Raw genomic sequence first — 21,460 nt, forward strand, 5'->3', positions numbered from 1 at the left:
TTCTTGCCTTTCTTCTTCCTTTTTTTTTAGACATTTTGTGGCTATTTTGAATATTTTGCTCTCAATTTTCTGACATTTTGGGCAATTTTGTTGACATTTTATGGTAATTTGGGGGATTTATTAGTGTGTTTTGGGAATTTTATGGTTACTTTTTCAGCATTTGTTCCAGCCGTTTCTTAAATTAAATTACATTTCTGACTTTTTTTTTTTTTTGTGGCAGACATTTTATGGTATTTTGGGGATTTCTTTTTATTTTTTGATATTTTATAGCTTTTTTTTTATTATTATTCTGCCTTTTAAAAAAAAAAAATATATTCTGACTTTTAGCAATTCTAAAGGTGGTAATGGGGATTTTTTTTTTCCTATTTTTGAACATTTATGGTCACTTTTTAGACATTTTTAGGTAATTTCTTAATAGTTTTTCATCTACCTTTTATCTCTCTTTTTTTCTGACAACTTAAAAATTTGGCATTTTTTTAATATGTAATAATTAATTTTTAAATCTCTATCATTAATCTAGAAAATAAATATGTAAAAAAAATTTTTTATATATTTATTTCTACTAATTTACTTTAGAGATCCACAGGAAAGGGACTAAAGAGCCACATGTGGCTCCAGAGCCGCAGTTTGCAGATCACTGTTCTAGGAGCAAAACACAAAGATAAAGAACAGTAATACAACAATTTATACAGTTTTATATTCCTGTTATCTGTGTTTATTGTGTCAAGGCTTTTGCATGTCTATAGTACTGTATACCGGTAGTACACATAGCATCATGTGTACGAAACATATTTAAGTTTATGCAAGTCAAAACAATCCATACATGAGTGCTGGCATAACAACCAGACATCTCAAAGCTGGAGCAAAGGACAGTTACGCGTCTCGTTTGTTACCTTGTGTTGGAACAACGCTAATATTGACAAAATGTGATGTGAACATAATCATGAATAAAGTAAATAATGCAATTCAAATTGCTGCTATCTGCCTCCTAATACAGAGTGAGCACTTCTTGCAACTACGCTATTATGATTCTCTTTCTGTTCTTCTGCTTCCATTTAGTTGAGCCTCACATTCATCGGCTGTGTCGGCATGCTGGACCCGCCGAGGAACGAAGTCATCGGCTCGGTGAAGCTGTGCAACGAGGCGGGCATCCGTGTGATCATGATCACGGGCGACAACAAGGGCACAGCGGTGGCCATCTGCCGCCGCATTGGCATCTTCGGCGAGGAGGAGGACGTGGCGGGAAAGGCCTACACGGGCCGCGAGTTCGACGATCTATCGGCGGAAGCCCAGAAAGAGGCCGTGAAACACGCACGGTGCTTCGCACGAGTGGAGCCGGCTCATAAGTCGAAGATTGTTGGATACCTGCAGTCCTTTGAGGAGATCACTGCCATGGTGAGCACAACGAAGGGAATGACTGTCGATCATTTCCGACATTGTTTTTGGTTCAGTATTTTAGATTGGCAAAAGTTGTAAAAACACAGAAGTTATACATTTGTCCTGAAAATATAGTGACATTTGCACTTAACTCAAATAAAAAAGGTAATAAAACTCAATAATGTAATAATTTCAACAGTCACTTTATTATTATTATTATTATATCATAAATAGATCACATCCCAGAAGTCTTTGCGGCAGAGCAGTTCTAATAAAAATTGAAATCAACTCTGGAACATTTAACACCAAAATTTGAATCCTCCAATTGTTGCTGAGAATTTTTTTTGTTTTGTTTTGTTTTGTTTTTTTGCCGTCAGTCTTAGATTCTCAAACGTAAAATGCATCCTCTTACTTCTGGCTGAAAATGAACATATGTATATGTATTATATTACCTGACAGATTTTACATAGTCAATTTTGAGCAAAAAAAAGACTCACCTGAAATTGTAATTAATCCCCAATAATGTAATGTTATTAGACACGTTTAACAATATAGGTCAAGATTTTTTGTTATATTAGCAGTAAAAGTGTTATGATACAATCAGTCCGGATTTTTATTACACTATTGGACAAATTATAACATTATTAGTTTTTATTGCATTTTGATCGAGTTAAGTGCACATTTGATTACATTTTCGGGTGTTATTGTATTTTCAGGAAATTATTATTATACATTATGGTGTGCTACAACAGCTGTCCGCTAGGGTACTAACTGCAGTGGTATGATACACATAATTCATGTAGTTCTGCATAGTATAACTATAAATCATTTATGAATAAAAAGTTGCATAAAAGCATCGTTTAGGGGTCAGTGTTATGACAATTTGCGGTTACGAACGGCACATGACGCTCATTAACTGCCTTATCTTGTTTTTCATGCCATTATTTGACATGTGTTTTTCATACAAATATTTACTGTAATTATAGCTTTACGAGTGCATTAGCAAATGAGTTTGGTAGTTGATTGTTTTGGTCTTGAATTGTGACACACGACAGACACTCAAAGTTGCAAGAAGGAAGATCACGATAATGCTGGCGGATGTCCATTGTTGACATTTTACGACTGTCACATTTCTCTGACTGTGTCATGCTGGTATGATGTCACACTGTTTACAGATGCTGCTGCCCTGCCTGCATTCCACTTTAGATATCTGATATGTGCTATCACTTATCTGATAGCTCAAATGTTGTCAACAAGAAGACAATGTTGACATTCGCCTGTCGTGTCACCGTGCCCTGCTCCGGCTTCGTCGTCATGACAATTCTCGTTTTCTCATCGCAGACTGGCGACGGCGTGAACGACGCCCCCGCCCTGAAGAAAGCAGAGATCGGCATCGCCATGGGCTCGGGCACGGCCGTGGCCAAATCGGCGTCCGAGATGGTGCTTTCTGATGACAACTTCTCCACCATTGTGTCTGCCGTGGAGGAGGGCAGGGCCATCTACAACAACATGAAGCAGTTCATCAGATATCTCATCTCCTCCAACGTGGGCGAAGTGGTGTGGTGAGGAAAAAAGAGACGGACCCAGACGACCGAAGTCAGCTTCATCGTTCTGATGCTTACGTCTGTTCCTCCGCAGCATCTTCCTAACGGCCATTCTGGGTCTCCCTGAGGCTCTGATACCAGTACAGTTGTTGTGGGTCAATCTGGTGACTGATGGTCTGCCTGCCACTGCCCTGGGATTTAACCCACCTGACCTGGACATCATGGACAAACCTCCACGTAATCCCAAAGAACCTCTCATCTCAGGATGGCTATTCTTCCGCTACCTGACCATCGGAGGTACTTAACTCATTCACTCGCCGCCATTTTCACATTTCGCAATCCCGTTCGCTCCCGGCTGTTTTACTGGATTTTGACTGATTTTGCAAGGCCCACAGAATATTGTCTTCTTTTGCTATAAAAGCATGGAACCTACTAAAAGAAAGATTCAAGTCTAAAAACATACTGTATCTTTCTGTTTCTGTTTTGCGGCAATTAGCATTAGAATATAGCTAAGTTTAATCAGTTTTCACAAATCTATTTCAAATTGTAAGTAATTTAGCTTTTTTTCTACATGGCCCTGGTTGATCTCCTTTGCTCTGCTGCCACCTGCTGGCCGTTTGTGTAATAACTACCATTTCTGCAAACGTTCTTTGCAGTTGAGAGGCTGCATCAAAGCCTTCTGTATGCTCTAGCATAAAAAAAAAAACGTATAACTTATCTACCATTTTGCAGCAATAAGCAATAAAATGTAGCTAAGTTTCATCAATATTCCCATTCCTGGTGAAAATACTGACAAAAAGAGCTTGTTGCAACATGGCCCTGGCTGATCTCTTATACTCTGCTGCCACCAGCTGGGCGTTTTTTAAGATAAACACCTTTGCTTTAAGCCACCTCTTCATGTCAGAAGCTGCATAAAAGCCGTCTGTATGCTCTTGTATTAAAACAAAAAACAAAAACGTTTTTACACGTTTTTGGGAGGGAAGAACAAAGTATTTAAAAACGTTTTGACACGTTTTGGGAATTTAATGAGTTTTACACCAACTAGTTTTAGCACAGTTTGCTGAAATCAAACAGTTTTATAATCCAAACACCTTTTCACTTATTTTCTTTTTAAAACCAAATGTCTCTTGTGTCCTTTTATTAACGTCATGCTGAGCCAAACAAAAGAGTGTAAAATAAAAAAAAATTGGTATTTCAAAACTTGTCATAGCAGACTTGAGACTGTAGTTCTAATTGCTATAAATTCCTGTGTTTTGTACGTCTTAGGTTACGTGGGTCTTGGGACAGTGAGTGCGGCCACATGGTGGTACCTGTTTGATGACGAAGGGCCACAAGTGTCTTTTTACCAGCTGGTGAGTTGCAAACGGAATCTCTCTTTTTGTTTAGTGTTCGACGGGATATAATCGTACATCCACAATCTATAACACAGTCCTGTGACAAAGTATTATGTCATGTAATCTCACCTCGTTTCAAGACAAGCATGAAATAGTTCAATTGAATCATATTATTGCTTCACATGTTTTCTATCGTTTAACATTGGACGTTTTTGGTTTTAATGAATAGCCGGATCTACCGGATGCAGCATTTTATTTCATCGGAATAATAAAAGAAAAAATGTCCTGTGTCACAATCCTTTGCGCCTGCTGTGGCGGAAAATTCCGCTCCGCTCCTGCCAACGCATCAGCTCATTAGTCAGCCGCTCTCACCCGCAGAGCCCAGCTGAGACTTTTTTTTTATCCGGCAGGCCACCTTGATGCAGCCTCCCTCGACTTCAGCTTTGCCAAATCATCTTTGTGCCATCTCACTGTCCCCAGTGTCCACTTCCAAATGTGCTACTCTGTTCTAATCTTGTTTGTTCCTTTGGGAAGCAGCGCATCAGTGTGTGTAGTAAGGATGAGGCGCCGCTGACCTTGATTTGGGATCTTGTGAGTTGGTGGGGAGAATCCTTCACAGACTCAAGACTCTGACGACTCTGATCTGTGTTCCCCGAGCTCTGGATTTGAGGTCACCCACGGAACTTGAGGACTAGATAAGATCCGCCCGGAGTTCCTAAAGGCTCTGATTACTGTGGGACAAATGTTCCACCGGGACGTTAAATACAGGACTAGTTTCAGGGTTCTGGAGGGTGCTGGAATTTCACCTGAGTATGGTCCGCATTGCAGTTGAGTGAGATTCCTTCTCGGTGCCCTTTGTCACCAATTCTGTTCCAAACGTATTTTTTTTTTGGCATATTTTTTTAGGCAAAGCCAAAACATTCAGGGAGTCTGCTCTAGTGGCCTCGTTTTCTGTTTTTTACAGATAAGCGAGGCTCGAGAATTTCTGGTTGATCTCGGTTCCACTTCCCACCCTAACAAATTGTTGTTAAGCTCTCGGTCCTGGGCCAAAAGAAAAATATCACAGATATTAACTCATTCACTTCCAGCCATTTTTACGGAAGCAACCGGCTGTTTTACTGGATTTTGACAGATTTTTGCGACGCCCACAGAATATGGTCTTCTATTTCTATAAAAACATGGAACCTACCAACAGAGATTAGAGTGTCTTCTTTCATCAGGAAAAACAGTATATTTGTATCTGTTTCCATTTTGCAGCAATTAGCATTAAAATATACAGAAGTTTCATAATTTTTCATAAAACTGTTTAAAACACTGGCAAAAAGAGCTTGTTGCAACATAGCCCTGGCTGAGCTCTTATACTCTGCTGCCACCTGTTGACCGTTTTTTTTTTTTTTTGTTAAAAACAAAAACAAACAAACAAAATAACTACCATTGCTTTAAGCGACCTCTTAAGGTCAGAAGGTGCATGAAAGCATTCTGTATGCTCTAGCATTAAAAAACAAAACAAAACAAAAAAAACCTTATAAATACGTTTTTGGGAGTGAAGGACAAAGTATTTAAAAAAAAAAAAAAAAATTCTTTTTATACTTTTTTTGGGTTTGAATCACGTTTTTCTACTTATGCGTCTACTTTTTTTTTCTAGCTTGTCACAGATGTTTCTTGAGTAAAATCGTGGAATTGTTAAAATCAACAAATAAAATATATTTGCAGCCAAAGACTGCTCTAATGGCTTTCTTTGATCCTTGAGTAGAATTCCTCCCCTGTAAAATACAACTGTTGAACAAGTCATATAAAATGCACATACCGATAAGATCTGGTGGTGCCCACCAAACGCAGAGTTGCCAGTTAGTTCTTGTACAAATTGAGCTGCATCAAACAAAGTAGAGCAAACTGGTGGTATCCTGTTCTGAGTTTATACGCGTCTGTCTCCACAGAGACACTTCATGCAGTGCACCGAGGAGAACCCGATGTTTGAGGGAATAGATTGCGAGGTGTTTGAATCCCGCTACCCAACCACCATGGCCCTGTCCGTGCTGGTCACCATTGAAATGTTCAACGCTCTCAACAGGTCAGTCAGCGTGTCTCCGTTAAATGTCACACTTGAAATGTCGACTGTCATCTGGCTGGAATTGAAGCGATGCCGTCATCCGACATGACAACACTCCTTTGAGGAAGCATCCGCCAGAGGGATAACTGCACGATTTTCATGCCCAGAACAACACACCCATAAAAATGACCTTAACAACTTACTGTGTTACAGAAATCAAATATTTTTGAGAGATTCAAGGAATAGACTGAGTATGAATGCTCTGGTGTGATGCGTGAATTGCAATTTAATAGCACGTAATTGACTATTAACTCATTCACTCGCCGCCATTTTCACAGAAGCCCATTTTCCCGTTCACTCCCGGCTGTTTTACTGAATTTTGACTGATTTTGCAAGGCCCACAGAATATTGTGTTCAATTGCTATAAAAGCATGATGGAACCTATCAAAAGAAAGATTAAAGTCTCTTCTTTCATCAGGGAAAAAAAAAGTATGTTTCTATTTGTTTCCGTTTTGCAGCAATTAGCATTAGAAGAGAGCTAAGTTTCATCAGTTTTCACAAATCTATTCAAAGTTCAAAGTAATTTAGCTTTTTTTTATTTTTTACATGGCCCTGGTTGATCTCTTTTGCTCTGCTGCCACCTGCTGGCCGTTTGTGTAATAACTACCATTTCTGCAGCCGTTCTTTGCAGTTGAGAGGCTGCATCAAAGCCTTCTGTATGCTCTAGCATTAAAAAAAAAACAAAAAAAACGTATAAATACGTCTTTGGGACACTTAGAACATGAAAAAAAAATTTTTACACGTTATTGGGAGCAAATGAGTTAATCTTACTAAACTATAATGACTGCATTTAACTTTGCAACATAAAATCTCTGTGCACTGAAAGGAGTTTCAAAATTGTCCATGTATGTCTCGACTGTCAAGTTGTCAGCCTGTTGTGATCTATACCACGTTCTCCCCCGACAGTTTGTCTGAGAACCAGTCCCTTCTCAGAATGCCTCCCTGGGTCAACATTTGGTTACTGGGAGCCATCGTCCTTTCGCTCTCCCTCCACTTCTTAATCCTTTATGTTGAGCCCATGCCAGTAAGTACGTCGACTTATCTTTTTTTTTGGGGCAGTTGTTTCTGTCTGGGGCCTGTGGGACTTATTTAGATATTGGATTCATTTTCTTTTTTTTTAAATACAAACCCATAATTCTTATCCGTTCAGTTTTAGCTTATGTATAGGGCTGGGTATCGATTCAGATTTCCAAAATCGATTCGAGTCGATTCAGAAGGGCCCGATTCGATTCGTTGTTTGAAGGAAAAACATTTGTTTTGCATATATATTGTTCCCAGAATGCATTGCGTGGCGCAGTTAATTATGTAATAAGAACGTTAATCCTTGTCATATCTATTTGTGTTACCAGTAATTGAATTTGTGTCGTATTTAACACGTTTATGTCTGTGTCTGTGATTACAAAAAAAATAAAAATAATTAAACAAACCGTAGTTTAAGTTGTGTGTAAAATAATGACATCCAGGACGACGATTCCCCCGTACAAGTTGTATTGCTCATCTGAGGACTGCTTGTGAAATAACAAATTTATATGTTTTGATTGTGGCTGGCTGATTAATTAGTCTGACATTACACAATTTTTTTTGATTGAAGCCATTCGCGGGCCTGATCTGGCCCACGTGCCGTATGTTTGACACTATAAGCACTCATGGGGATATTTTCATAATCAACAAAGGTTTCTATTAAAAAAAAACATCTCCGTTGGTTTGACTTCAAAACAAAAGAGTGAATCAAAACTTAAAAAATTTGAGTTTAGAAAAGGAATACATTGGCTCCAACATGTTCACTAAGACAATATTAACCAGAATTCCGTATTTAGACTAGTGGGGCTTCATAAGAACATATTATAGCAGTTTCTTTCATCTGATATATATATTTTTTGTTTATCTAATTCTTCCATTGATTTTTTTGTCCTTCAGCTAATCTTCCAGGTGACCCCTTTGCGTTTGTCTCAGTGGACGGTGGTCCTGAAAATTTCACTCCCCGTCATCCTCCTGGATGAGGCACTCAAATATATTTCCAGAAATTATCTTGAAGGTAATTCCAACACTTTTCCCATTGAATGTATTTCATGAATCGGAGTGGTAAAGTCTTTCCGAAAGCCATTTCATGTTCTTCCGATGACATTTTAAATCAAGCACAATTCATCCCTTGACTGACTATCCTTTTTTCTTTTTCTTTTTTTCCCCTCTTCTGCATTTGTTAATGCAGCCTAAATTCTTAATCCTCCCTTCCATGGAAAGGTACAACCCCTCCAAGTACCTCTTTACTCTTTAACAAAACGACGACAGACTACTCTCATTTTAAACTACTTTTTTTTTTTTTGTCACTCTGGCAGGTGACGATGAGAGGAAGTACCGAAGGAGATGGCAGCAGAATTAAAGTCAGTCTCCCTCAAACGCGCTCACACGGTTCGACACAGGCCTTCCTTCCTTCTTCCCTTTCGCAAGCGACGGCACCCTCGTCCTCATTTCCCCCCGCACCCGCGTGTCGGATGAAGCACCACTACGCAGTCGAGAGGCGTGCATGAGAACAAGAAAGCCGCTGCCGGCTTTCGGCTTGCGTGTGTGAGTGAATGCAGACATTTTGTTGTTGTTCTTGAAAGTGCAAACTTCGCAGTGCACGGACATTAAAGGACGGCGCGGGAATGATTAACGTAGCGCGGGCGGGCTGTTAAAAGAGAAGATAAGCCGCGATGACCTGCCGAGATGGGAACTGCCAAACCTCGTGCGCGTTTGTGTCTGCGTTTTGTGTCCACAGTAATCTGCCCAAGCTTCTGCAAATCGCTTTTCAACCGATATCGGGATCTCAAGGTCATCACACGAAAGCTTCCTTGTCACCCCCCTCGACACAAAATGTGTGCAGAGCTTCATGCTGCTTGGCCGCTGCCTTCGGCGCTTTATTTGCCGGCCCACCTTAAAAACAAAAAGAAATCAAACGAAAAGCTCAAATGTCAAGCAGCGATGAAACTATTATCAGTAGCGTCATTTTCATTTGGCCCTTTTAATTTAAATTCAACACAACTGTATCATGTAGTCTTTAAGTTGAGAACATTCGCTACATTTTAGTCACCCAACATGAATCCAGTTTAAATCAAATAGTTATGTGGGACCGGTGGTCGTAACTGTTATTTCAATCTAATGACGCATTTCTTTGAGTGATATGTGTCCGACGCCTTTCTGTTTAACGCTTCTGCCAGTTAATCTTACAATAATTGAACCAGCAACTTTATTGGTCAGTGAATTGATTATTTTTAAGTATTTTGCCATTTTTCTAAATGGTGTATAGATTAATGTAAGATGGTAGATATTTCAGGCTTTGAGTTGAAACATTGTATGTAATATAGAATGCCATGTATCTACGGCCGCTTGATTGTCTCAAAATGAAATTATTGAATCGCAACATGCCTTAAACAGCCCCACTTGCACCTCCGCTTGGAACGAGAGGTGGAAATGTACGGATGCGTGGAACTGCCAATGTGGAGCAAACATTTGCGACTGGCAAACGCGTTCGAACGTATCTGAAAGTACGTTTGAACGTCCTTACAAGTACTTTCAAATCTACATTACATACTAATACGCTTGAAAATTAAGTAAACAGTTGTATGATTATTATATGTCTGCAGTGCATGATTTCCATTGGGCGTTTTCCCCATAATGCAACGAGGTATGCCCAGTGTAATGCGTGGAGGCGCAACGGGACAGCAATGAATAAATTAAAAAAAAAAGAAAAAAAAAAGGGGAGAACAACTGAAGTTCACAACATTTATTTTAAACAAACAAAAAAGAGCGGGCTCGACACCGCCGCGCATTACAAAGCCCGTTCAAGGGAATAAGCGAAGTGCGCATCTCGAAGTCAAGGTGCATTATGGGTAGCGGCGTGGTGCATTGTGGGTAGGCGAAACCACCAAACGTTTCAAAAGAAGCGCCACCTTGTGGTGCGGTGCCACACTGACGATTGTTACACCAGGGAAAAAAATGCTAATGCTAAATTTTTCGGAGTTAGCCGACAAGTGCGATCGAACGTACCAGCCCGTCACAAATATTTACTCCACATTGGCAGTTCCTCGTTTCCGGTAAAAATGAATGTGTGAGCCCTTGATTACGTCTTTTGACCCACCTGCGGCCACACCTGTGTGCCCCAAAAATAAAGGTGTCGATCATGAGGGGTGTTTAAAAAGCTTTTTTGTGCATGCGCTTCGCTCCTCCCATGTTCTCAGTCTTTTAGCAACTCAATGGGTAATGTTTTATGTTCCCAATGAATTCGGTTCAATCTATCTTTAAGTTTATAACGCCAAGAAGAGAGCGTCATGTGCTCCCAAGTCTCCCAAGTTTTCCATGGCTCGGCAACCTCTTGCCATCAGGCCCTATATAGGTCTGTATATGCTTATTTACTACTGACTCCTCAATTCTGTACAGAAGATCAATATATGATTGCATGGAACCGTCTTACTGTAATAATAACCTATACAGTAGATTGTTTTGGGGGGGATATCAACGAAACTACTATTCTATTTTCCTTTCAGCACTTCTTACCTTTTTTGTAGAATAGGTATTTCTTATTTTTGTTTGGTTTTTACATTTGGGGTTTTGTGTGTGGCTGTAGGGTGGAAAAAATATCAAGTTTGAGAATTGTTACTTACTCTGGTTGACTGACGATGACACTGATCAGTTTGCTGGTGTGAGAACGGTCAAGAATTTGTGTCAACTGTGGTTTACACTGAGCAAGACGCAGTAATGAATCCTGGCTAATGAAGTTGTATGGCTGTATACAGTGAAGGGCTTGGCGTGGATGCGGGCTCTTGAGACACGTGACTTAGAAATTAGATTCATCGCTGGGACTGTCGTCATGGTACACCAGCCATCATGATAATATTTTCTAACAATATAGTGGGGCAATCCTGTTGACATCAATAACAATTTAAATAAACAGAAGAAAGTCTCCAGAGCCTGACTTCCACCTGAAAAATGAAAAGATTGTCTGTATTGCCTTGTTAATATTGAATGTGGACACATAATTTTATAAATATCAAAGAAGTGGAAATAAAGATTATTTATCTTGTTTATTCTGAGCCTCAGTTTTTTTTTTTTTTTTTGTGTAAGTAATATAAATACAATGAATGTTTACAAATAACAGGTTAGCCATCAAGTGTGAAATACACCAAAACACGAACTAAACCTTTTCTTTTGTAAAATACAATTTAAAGGTAACAGAACTATCAACTTCTTTTTTTCTTCTTTTTTTTTAATTTCTGGATGACTGTTTCATTATTCACAAATATTTAGTTTTCTTAAAGAAAACCCCAGGAGTGTGCTAGATTACGTTCACATTTAAACATGCACTGGACCTATACGGCCAACAGGGGGTGCTATTAAACCACTTTTTAGGCATTTCATCACCCTTCGAGTTGTTCATCATAACTAGAATCAACTCGGCAAAAGGGTTGTTGTGTAATGAAGACCAGAATTTCTCCATTTGAGACATTTGTGCTCAGAATAGGGAAGTGATGCTTCTCACCCAGGATTTGTTTTTCTATCGACCAGCCCTACTTTGCTGGTATACAGTTTAGAACCTTCACGGAAAGTGGAGGAGCCCGTTTGAAATGCCCACGCTGGGCTTCACATATTCGTGTACAATATAGTTCCACATTCACACATTCGAGACTGCTGACAACAAACAAACTCAAAGGTCACACCCGCACGATGGGGCAATGAAATGAATCTCCTTCCTCTCCAGTGTTTCACGATAGGCCATTAAACAGACGGCAGGCCGCTCTGTTAAAGTCAATAAATGCAGCAATGACGCTGCAAAAACATCCATCCATCCATTTTCTTGACCGCTTATTCCTCACAAGGGTCGCGGGGGCTGCTGGCGCCTATCTCAGCTGGCTCTGGGCAGTAGGCGGGGGACACCCTGGACTGGTTGCCAACCAATCGCAGGGCACACAGAGACGAACAACCATCCACACTCACACGCACACCTAGGGACAATTCGGAGCGCCCAATTAACCAGCCATGCATGTCTTTGGAATGTGGGAGGAGACCGGAGTACCCGGAGAAGACCCACGCGGGCACGGGGAGAACATGCAAACTCCACCCAGGAAGGTCCGAGCCTGGACTCGAACCGGAGACCTCAGAACTGGGAAGCGGACGTGCTAACCACTCGACTACCGTGCCGCCACGCTGCAAAAACAGAAATATAGAAAAAAAAAATACACCTGTGCAGCTGAATGTAAAAATCCAGCAGCTAAAATAGGGATTGAATCGTGATGACTCTACTTGTGTCATTATTTTTCGACTGCCAACTTTATGTATATGGTTCACCTTTTTTTTTTTTTTTTTTTTTTCTTTTCTTTTTTTTTCTTTTTTTTTTTTTTTTTTAAATGGATGTTACAATTGACATTCAGGTAATGTTAAAAACTATCACCCGTGGGACTACAGTGGAAAACAATGCCCTACTTTTTAATCAAACCAGTCAGACAAGACGTTTAATGTTGTTCAACCTGCCAAGCTATTCTAGTTCACTAGACTAAATTAGGACATGGGAAATTTGCCTTTTGTTTGTATACAAATAGCTGTGTCTCTGGAGCGTTTGTCCACCTATTAAGTTAAACAAGTGTGGCTTTAATCTTTCTATTTTGAACATTTGTAAGCAACGTACTACGGAGCCCTTAAGGTGACATGGTATAAAAAACAAACAAAAAAACTTTGTGTTCCCTCGCAACGCTAATTTTTTTCCGAGGGAACGCAAAGTTGCTTTTTTCGCCTACATGTCACCTTAGGTGCGCCGTAAACACTTCCGGGTCACCTTCCACGTGACCAAAAGCGACGTGTAAACAAAGCAGTGGGAAAATATACATACTCCATCCTCGTCGCGTTTGGAAAGCTTTACCACTGCTTTGTTTCATGTTTACAAACGTGTCCATCCTCGTCGCTTTCTTGGGGATAGCTTGTACAAATATCTCCCAAGTCAAGCGGGAGGCTCATCTGGTTTCATTTAATCAAGCTCCAAACATTTGTACATATAAGGCAGTGTTGTGACTGACCTGCTCAACATAGCTGGATACTGATGTCTGTGCTGTAGAAGCTACTAGAGATTTTATTTTTTATTTTTTCTACGGTGAGGGATCACGTTGTGCTCGTCATACTTACCGGTAACTGTCCTCATGAACTTTCGGTGACCTCTTAGTCACAGCAAGGAGGTTGTCACTTTTTATTCTTTTTTTTTTTTCATGTGGAAGTGATGAGTCAATGGACAGCAGACTGTCAATGCTTCAACCTTTACATGCCATACCACTGCACAGAGAGGTTCCAAAACATGTCAATTTATTGATTAGGACCGTCAATAATGATGGCTATTGGCTAATGATTCAAGTTTATAGTATATACTGGATTTGTATAAGTATATATTATAAACAATCTGAAGTGTTATAACTGCTTTTAAAAAATGTCCAAAATGGCGTTCTTCTGCTGTTCCTCCATCTTCTTAATGACCAGTTTATAAATCAAATATAAAATATAACATTTAAGTTTGATTTTTTTTTTTAAATAGTAGTAGTTGTAACTTTTAAGTTCAACATACACATATTTTTCCTAAAACCTTTTTAGCCATGTAGAGTGGTTTGAACCTTAACATTACGCTTAAATATACTGCAGAAAAAAAGAACCTATTACACTTAAAAAGGTAAATTAAAAATAATACCTAAATAGATGTTTAAAAACTTACTGTTTTTTAAAAATTAAGTGGAATTTTGTTGTAAAGGTTAAATACAATTGTACTGGACACATTGTAAGTTGAAAACGTAACTTTCTAAAATGTTTGAGCCATTTAATTCAGTAATTATTTGGCATACCACTAGAGGGAGACTGTGTACCAAGCTAAATGACAATGATTAGACGGGTAAGGCCCGGCTTTTATTAAAAAAACAAAAAACAAAAACGCTTTCAGTAAGTGTACGCCACTCAAAACAATGCAACCCTATTAGCTACTAACATTATCAAGAAAAAACATGTTAATATCATTTAAAAAAAAATAAATCTATACGATACGTTTGTTCTCACCACGTCACAGCTAACAGCTATCATAACATTAACGTTGATTTGCAACACTGTTACTTGCAACCATTTTGTCATTAAAATATAAATATAATCAAATTTGTATTTAGGTCTAATTTTATTTTATTTGTTTTATTGTAAAAGATTTATTCAACAATATCTTTTTTGTTGTGTTTTTCAGGTGCCTGTAACAGGGTTGCAGCAAATAGCAAATGAGGAAATGAATCACAAGTTTATGATGGTTTTGAAGGAAGAATCTAATTATGTCGTGCTGTATTTAACGTTGGCACTTTTGGTCCTCCATACGCAACACAGTGACCATGAAATAATTAAATAGAGAAATAAATAAATAAATAAATAAATAACTAATCATAGTGAATTTAATTAATGACACATTTAATTAATTAATGACACATTTAATTAATTGACACATTTATTTAATTAATGACACTTTTATTTAATTATTTAATGGTGTATTTATTTATTTAACGTTGGCACTTTTGGTCCTCCATACGCAACACAGTGACCATGAAATAATTTAATAGAGAAATAAATAAATGAATGAATGAATAAATATATAAATACATAAATAAATAATCATAGTGAATTTAATTAATGACACATTTATTTAATTAATGACACTTTTATTTAATTATTTAATGGTGTATTTATTTATTTAACGTTGGCACTTTTGGTCCTCCATACCAATCCACCCACGAGAAACGGTTCAATTTGTGCCATTAAGAAAACACTGTAGTAATGAAAATATGCCCGACGGGGGCGCTATATCTCCGCCATTTCACATAAACGTACAGCTTAACTAAAAACAGCGCATAATGGGGAGCAAATATGTTGCGTGCGAGATTACATAAACACGGAGGCCAATGTACTGTACAGTATTCCATTCGTATGATGCGGCTGTGTTGTAAATATGAGATGATAATAATGGCGCATGATGGTGACGCTTGCAGGGAACATGGCGGATTATAGGACCCGTGGATTCAAGTCAGGGGCGAATAACTAAAGTTATGGTTTCTCGTGTGCAGCAGCAGCAGCAGCAGCAGCCGCAAGCAGTGTGAAGACAAAGCAGGCGAGTGCGAGGAGAGGACCAGCCGGCCGGCCGGGTTGCTGTTGTCTCCAGCAAGGATTCCGAACAGTGAGAGCGGAGGAGAGAGGCTTAATTCGGCGTGGGCTCGCCGTGTCGGCGTATTCCGGAAGAAAAGAGTCAAAACATGGGACACGTCTCAGGTCAGCAGCCGGCGGTTCTGGTTCGCTTCTAGCCGGGGGACGGACGCCGTTTGTTGGGTGCGCGCCGAGACAAGTCCGGACACGTCCGGTTTGGGTCCGTGACAACGAAGAGCAGGTTCGACGCCCGTTGGGGTAAGTGAAACTTTTTTCTTTTTTTTTCTTCTTTTTTTTACATTTGGTTTGCATGTTCGATTAATGTGTTTTGGTGGCAGGCCAAAATATGGGGAAGTGGATGGATGACAGTTTATGTTTCACGATCTGCCAAATGTACCTCACTTATGCTCGTAACTTAAATAACTCTATGTCAAATCAACTTTCCCCTTTGAAATGAATAGAAATGTGGTCAATCCGTTCCGACAAAATACACCAACAAGAAAACGGTACAGTGCATAATTTGTTTCATTGTATAAACGCTTTTAGTTGATTTAATTAAAACATTTCTTCCACTTCAATTTCACTGAATGAATCGTAACTTTTTTTTTTCTGCATGAAGTGCCTGCTCTCCTCACTTTCCGCAACTTCTTCTTTTCATGGACCGCAGCTTGAAAATTATTACAGCATCCTTGTAGTCATTATGGACTCGTTTTGTGTACAACGGTCCCCAGTTCTTCGTGGGGGATTTGGACCAGGCTGGCCGGAAAATCGCTGCAGGGTTGCAAAAACCTTAAAACCTCAAAACCAAACAAAGCCTTAAAAATCATAGAAACCAAGAAGCCAAAACAAGGTCTTCAATTTCGTCCATCCATCTTGCAAAACACGGCGCTTATTCTCATTGGGGTGGCGGACTCGCGGGTATGCTGGAGCCTATCCCCTCTGTCTTTGGACTGCAGGCTGTGTAGAAGTACAAAATATACAGGGTGTTCCAAAACGGTACATTAATTCTCACACGAAAAACAGAAACGACCGTAATCAGTATGTTTCCTCATATACCAGCCAGAAAGCGGAGCTTAGTTAGCGAACTTGTTTGTGTCTGTTTGTGCTGAGTCAAATTAGCAGATAAGTGTTGTCCATTACATTATATATCTTTTTTTTTTTTTTTTATCCATTTATCTTTGCTAAGGAACTATGTTACCCATTTAGAAATAATCTCATCATTTTTTTTTTTTTTTTTTTTTTTTTAAGAAATAATCTCATCATAATTCTAACAATTATGTTTATGCTTTATACTGTGAAGGGATTCAATTTATATTGCGACATGAATTTGAGGTCAAACAAAAATAGCCTGAAAATGAGAAACACAAAATGACTTCTGTATGCTTTGCTTTCATTTTGATTGCTGAAAGCCACTTGACGTGTCATCATCACGATGCACGTTTGCCTCAAGTGGCGCTCGCAAATTGTTAATTTCCTTATTCGCCAGACAGATTCGCAAGACATTTGCAAGACGTGTATGACCTTAAAAGAAACTCGTTCAAGTCTGCATTTCTGAAACGTAACCTGAGTGTGACAAATGAAGAAGTCCGCTTATACTTGTAGCCCCGCCCAGTTGGCGTATGATAATTATTATTATTATGAATTGAATGTTCCGGTATTCGAATGAGCCTGAGGGTGTTTTGCGACATCGTTGCTGAGCAGCGCCGCTTCCCTCTCGAGTGTTCGTTATATTTGTGGACGTAATGTGTATCGCGGCGCATATTTTCATTATGTAGACTCGAGCTTCTAACAACAGGGCCACATAATGTTATGAAGAGAAATTGTGTTTACTCTTCAAAATTGTACAAATAATTTATTTGTGCTTTTACATATTTAGAAAAATGCTCGAGTATATAAACCGATTTATTTGTAATATGGCAGTAGGGTTATTTGAGTTTTGGAATTTTTCATTTTAGTTAGTTTTTATTAGTTTTCAGGGTGGTTCTGCTGTTAGTTTTTATTAGTTTAGTTCTTTTAAAAAAAAATGCTTAGTTTTAGTTTAGTTTGTTAGTTTCAGTATTAGTATTAGATTTTTTTTTATGTGTATTACTTATGCGCAATATTTAAAAAAAAGTTCTTTAAAAAAATGCTTAGTTTTAGTTTAGTTTGTTAGTTTTAGTGTTAGATTTTTTTTTAATGTGTATTACTTGTGCGCAATATTTAAAAAAAACACCATGGCCGTGACGTCATCTGAAGGTGCTTTTCTATTGGCTGCTGCGAGATACTTTCAAACGTCATTATTCCGGTTTATGTCAAAATAAATCTACTAAAAATCACATTTCAAATCGTCCCCAAAGGCTCGTGCATTAAATTAATTACAAAAGACTAAAACGAAGGACATGTTTGCTATAATTAGAGTTTTAGTTAGTTTTGTAAACATAAAATGTAGTTTCAGTTAGTTTTCGTTTTTTGTTTTTTTTTTAAGTATTTTTATTTTATTTTATTTTATTTCGGTAACAATATTGATTTTTGAATTTAATTTTTTAAAATTAGTTTTAGTTAACTAAAATAACCTTTAATGCCACCTGTTTTTCGATACCCTCCCTTCTTACTTTGACCATCTCCAAACATTTTTCTTTTGTTAATTTTACTTGAACTGAGTCAAATGCCATTTTTAACATATGTCGCGGGGCGCTGAAAAATGGACGGCGGGCCGCAAATGGCCCCCCCGGGCCGTAGTTTGGACACCCCTGTTCTACAAGCAATGCTGTGGCCCTGCCTACCTTATTCTCTGCTCTGCTTATTGATTTCCAATTTGAAAGAAATCAAGTCATTTTGCTGCTCTTACGTGTGTACATTTTTGTCGTTCGGCTCTTTGACACGTGATTCAAATGGCCAAGTGTGTTTTTATTTATTTATTTATTTTTTTTATTTTTTTTTTCACCTTCTATTTCGCACGTCACTCTGGTGCTGCTTTCTCAGCGCTTGCGCTATAAACCAAACCACGCCTTCACTTTGGCCGCCATGCAGAAGCGCAAGCCAGTTAACTGGAAAAGAGGCCATGTCAAAAAAAATTCAGTCTCATTTCGCTCCTCTGGGAAATCACTTGATGAAGGCGAGGGGACCGAAATCGGTGTCTGCGTCCACGTGTGTGCGCGTCTGTGAGAGAACGAATGCGCTTTGTGTTTTATATCCTTAATCCAAACACGTTTTCACTCGTGTGGTGAAGTAAAGTATATCTGGCGTGTGAGTCAGAGATTAGCCAGAATGCATCTCTGCTGGATGGTGGAAATGGTTCTGCGACGTCCTGTTGCTTCTTCTTATGGAAAGCGATTTCTATTTTGGGTTGATCATAACAGGTGATTTTCCATCATGCGCTTTCCTCTGTACAGTCGTACGCAAAACGATGCCCGATTGATTGATTGATTGATTGGCGTCCTGCTTTTGTATGACATATTTTGTAGGGGTGTGCGCAAAAAAAAATCGATACGGCAATATATCGTTGCGGGCCTCATTACAATACACGTATCGATACGCAGGCGTCAGAATCGATATTGCTCGGTATCTTTCAAACTCATTCACTCGCCGCCATTTTCACATTTCGCAAATCCCGTTAGCTCCCGGCTGTTTTACTGGATTTTGACTGATTTTGCAAGGCCCACAGAATATTGTGTTCTATTGCTATAAAAGCATGGAACCTATCAAAAGAAAGTTAAAGTTTCTTCTTTCATGAGGGAAAAAAAAAGTATGTTTCTACCTGTTACCGTTTTGCAGCAATTAGCATTAGAAGAGAGCTCAGTTTCATCAGTTTTCACAAAATCTATTCAAAATTGTAAGTGGGTGAGGGTGTGTCGCAAACAGGGAGTTTATCGGCTGCGTGACGTCACTGTGTTGGTCATTTTTCTGCCACTAGATGGCATAATTGCATTTTTCAAGATAATGGTGTCAGTTCAGTGAATTTTTCTTTTCATAATAAGAGCAATCTAATCTTCAACATTAAGTCATTTATGAAATTCTGCACATTTTTTAACAACTTGACCCCAGTCTCCACAAATATATGCATTATTAATAAATGCATTACTGCTAAATTTTGATATTTGGATATGTTTGCTGCGTTGCGAGTGGAATTGTTACTTTCCAAGTAAGGGGCGGTCATTAATCGTGCGTTGAAAAAAATTAGTGGCATTAAAGGAACTTTTAAATGAACTCAAAATTAATGCACGAATTTTGACACCTTCTGTTGGATACTGATTGATACTGAATGAGAACAAGCGTTATTAGGAAATAGATGGATTAAACGGAAACCACAACAGGTTATTGCCGGACTCCTCCAATTTTTTATTTATTCTTAATTAATTAATTTATTTATTTATTTATGTATTTATTTATTTATTATGATTTATTATTTATGTATTTATTTTATTTATTAATTTTTTATTTATTTATTATTTTCCAATTTTATTCCCCAAGCTCAGAGATGTTTTGAGCCCTAAATGAAAACATCACTCCATACTCTCACACTAGAATCTAAAAGTAAAGCGCTCCAAGTTCTTCTGGTCACGACGTTTGTAAATACTTGGTTGGGATTCAACCACACGCGACGTAATCAACACAATTTATGTCGCTTTGTTAACGCCAACGTTGTAGCGTGTGGATACTTGGGAGACGTTTACAGGCCTCATTAGTCTGCCTCATCCGCATGTTGGCCTTCATTATTCAAAGCGTGACCAGCAGGGACTCTCGGGGGGGTTCTCAGATCTTTCCCGTTAACCGCAGCTAAGCGCTAGCCCTGCACTTCACCTCATTTGCACTTCTCTCCCGTTCTCATTAGCTGGTATAGAAAAGACACCATCAGGAACAAGATGTCAACCGGGAACTTGAATCCTTTCATATATATATTTTTTTTTTAATTATTATTACTGGTTGCATTGAATTTGGTTTTTTTATTTTCTTTCAACAGTTAGTCACATTATGTCTTTTATGAAAGCAAGAGCCATCATGGATTTGATAACACCGTCATCGACGTACGATAGCACGAGTTCATAGATCAGTTTTGTCTCCTGTTTGACCTATTTTTTAAACTAATCTTCATGCCTTGGATTATTTCTCCATGTTGAACAAATGACAATGATTGCTTTTTGAAAGAGTATCTTGCATAAGATGCCAGAATGAGTTGATAATGGATCCACTGAGATCGGGTTGATTGATTACAGTTGCTTTTGCAGCTTGCACAGATGCTTTTCTTTGATTCGGTTACTGGTTTTGTTCCATAGCGTATCAGAAAATACGCAAAAGTGAAAAGTAAAAACAAAGGTTTTGTTTTGAGTCCGCTTTCATAGAGAGCTACAGAAATCAGATTACAGTTTATTTAGTAGGGGTGTTAAAAAAAATCGATTCGGCAATATATCGCGACACTACCGCACGCAATTCTTGAATCGATTCAATAGGCAGCCGAATCGATTATTTTTTAATTTTTTTTTTGATGGAACTCTTTCAAGTGAATGTCGACAGTGGCATCTGTCTCTGCAACACTCTGATTCCGACGTGCAACACTGCAACATGTGCAACTATTGTGAGATGTGGATTAACAGATGGTAGTTTGCTTGTCTACTTCTGTTTCTTTTTCTGTGTGGGATGTTTAAACAGGATTTTTTTCATTTGTCTCTTTTCTGTCATAAAAAAAAATGCAAAACATATTTACTGTGCTTAAAATACATATTGTTTTGTGCACTTATTTTAATGGCTTGAAGTTGGGGTTGGGCAATAAATCAAAACAATTCAATACATCGGCATTTAAAAAATCGAATCGTTGGAAATTTGCTCAACTGTAAAAATCGAGTTTTGTCTTCTAGATTGATTAAAAAACTGTTCTGATGTTTGGTTACATCCAAATGTTTTTTGTGAGTTGGCGCCTCTCTATCTATCTGCACTCTCTCACATTT

The 21,460-nt window shown here is 38.6% G+C and overlaps 2 protein-coding genes across 5 annotated transcripts in view; both read left to right on the top strand.

Annotated features, from left to right (window-relative positions):
• The window catches only part of atp2a3 (ATPase sarcoplasmic/endoplasmic reticulum Ca2+ transporting 3), a 62,238-nt gene extending 50,810 nt beyond the window's left edge, over nucleotides 1–11,428 (top strand). For 2 of the 3 annotated variants that reach the window (XM_077504667.1, XM_077504665.1), the window contains 8 exons: nucleotides 1,060–1,395; nucleotides 2,719–2,939; nucleotides 3,016–3,218; nucleotides 4,188–4,273; nucleotides 6,193–6,326; nucleotides 7,272–7,389; nucleotides 8,283–8,400; nucleotides 8,702–11,428. In XM_077504667.1, coding sequence (XP_077360793.1) covers nucleotides 1,060–1,395; nucleotides 2,719–2,939; nucleotides 3,016–3,218; nucleotides 4,188–4,273; nucleotides 6,193–6,326; nucleotides 7,272–7,389; nucleotides 8,283–8,400; nucleotides 8,702–8,745 — 1,260 coding nt within the window. In that variant the 3' untranslated portion in view covers nucleotides 8,746–11,428. Of the gene's footprint in view, nucleotides 1–1,059; nucleotides 1,396–2,718; nucleotides 2,940–3,015; nucleotides 3,219–4,187; nucleotides 4,274–6,192; nucleotides 6,327–7,271; nucleotides 7,390–8,282; nucleotides 8,401–8,574; nucleotides 8,607–8,701 lie in introns of all 3 variants that reach the window. The other variant, XM_077504666.1, reaches the window with a different exon arrangement.
• A 3,844-nt stretch (nucleotides 11,429–15,272) lies between these two features.
• Nucleotides 15,273–21,460, top strand: part of camkk1a (calcium/calmodulin-dependent protein kinase kinase 1, alpha a) — a 41,653-nt gene continuing 35,465 nt past the window's right edge. For both annotated transcript variants that reach the window (XM_077505604.1, XM_077505605.1), the window contains exon 1: nucleotides 15,273–15,797. The gene's annotated coding sequence lies outside the window, so the exon portion shown is untranslated. The remainder of the gene's footprint in view (nucleotides 15,798–21,460) is intronic.

The sequence above is a fragment of the Festucalex cinctus genome, chromosome 18, assembly GCF_051991245.1.
Source record: "Festucalex cinctus isolate MCC-2025b chromosome 18, RoL_Fcin_1.0, whole genome shotgun sequence".
Taxonomy (NCBI): Eukaryota; Metazoa; Chordata; class Actinopteri; order Syngnathiformes; family Syngnathidae; genus Festucalex; species Festucalex cinctus.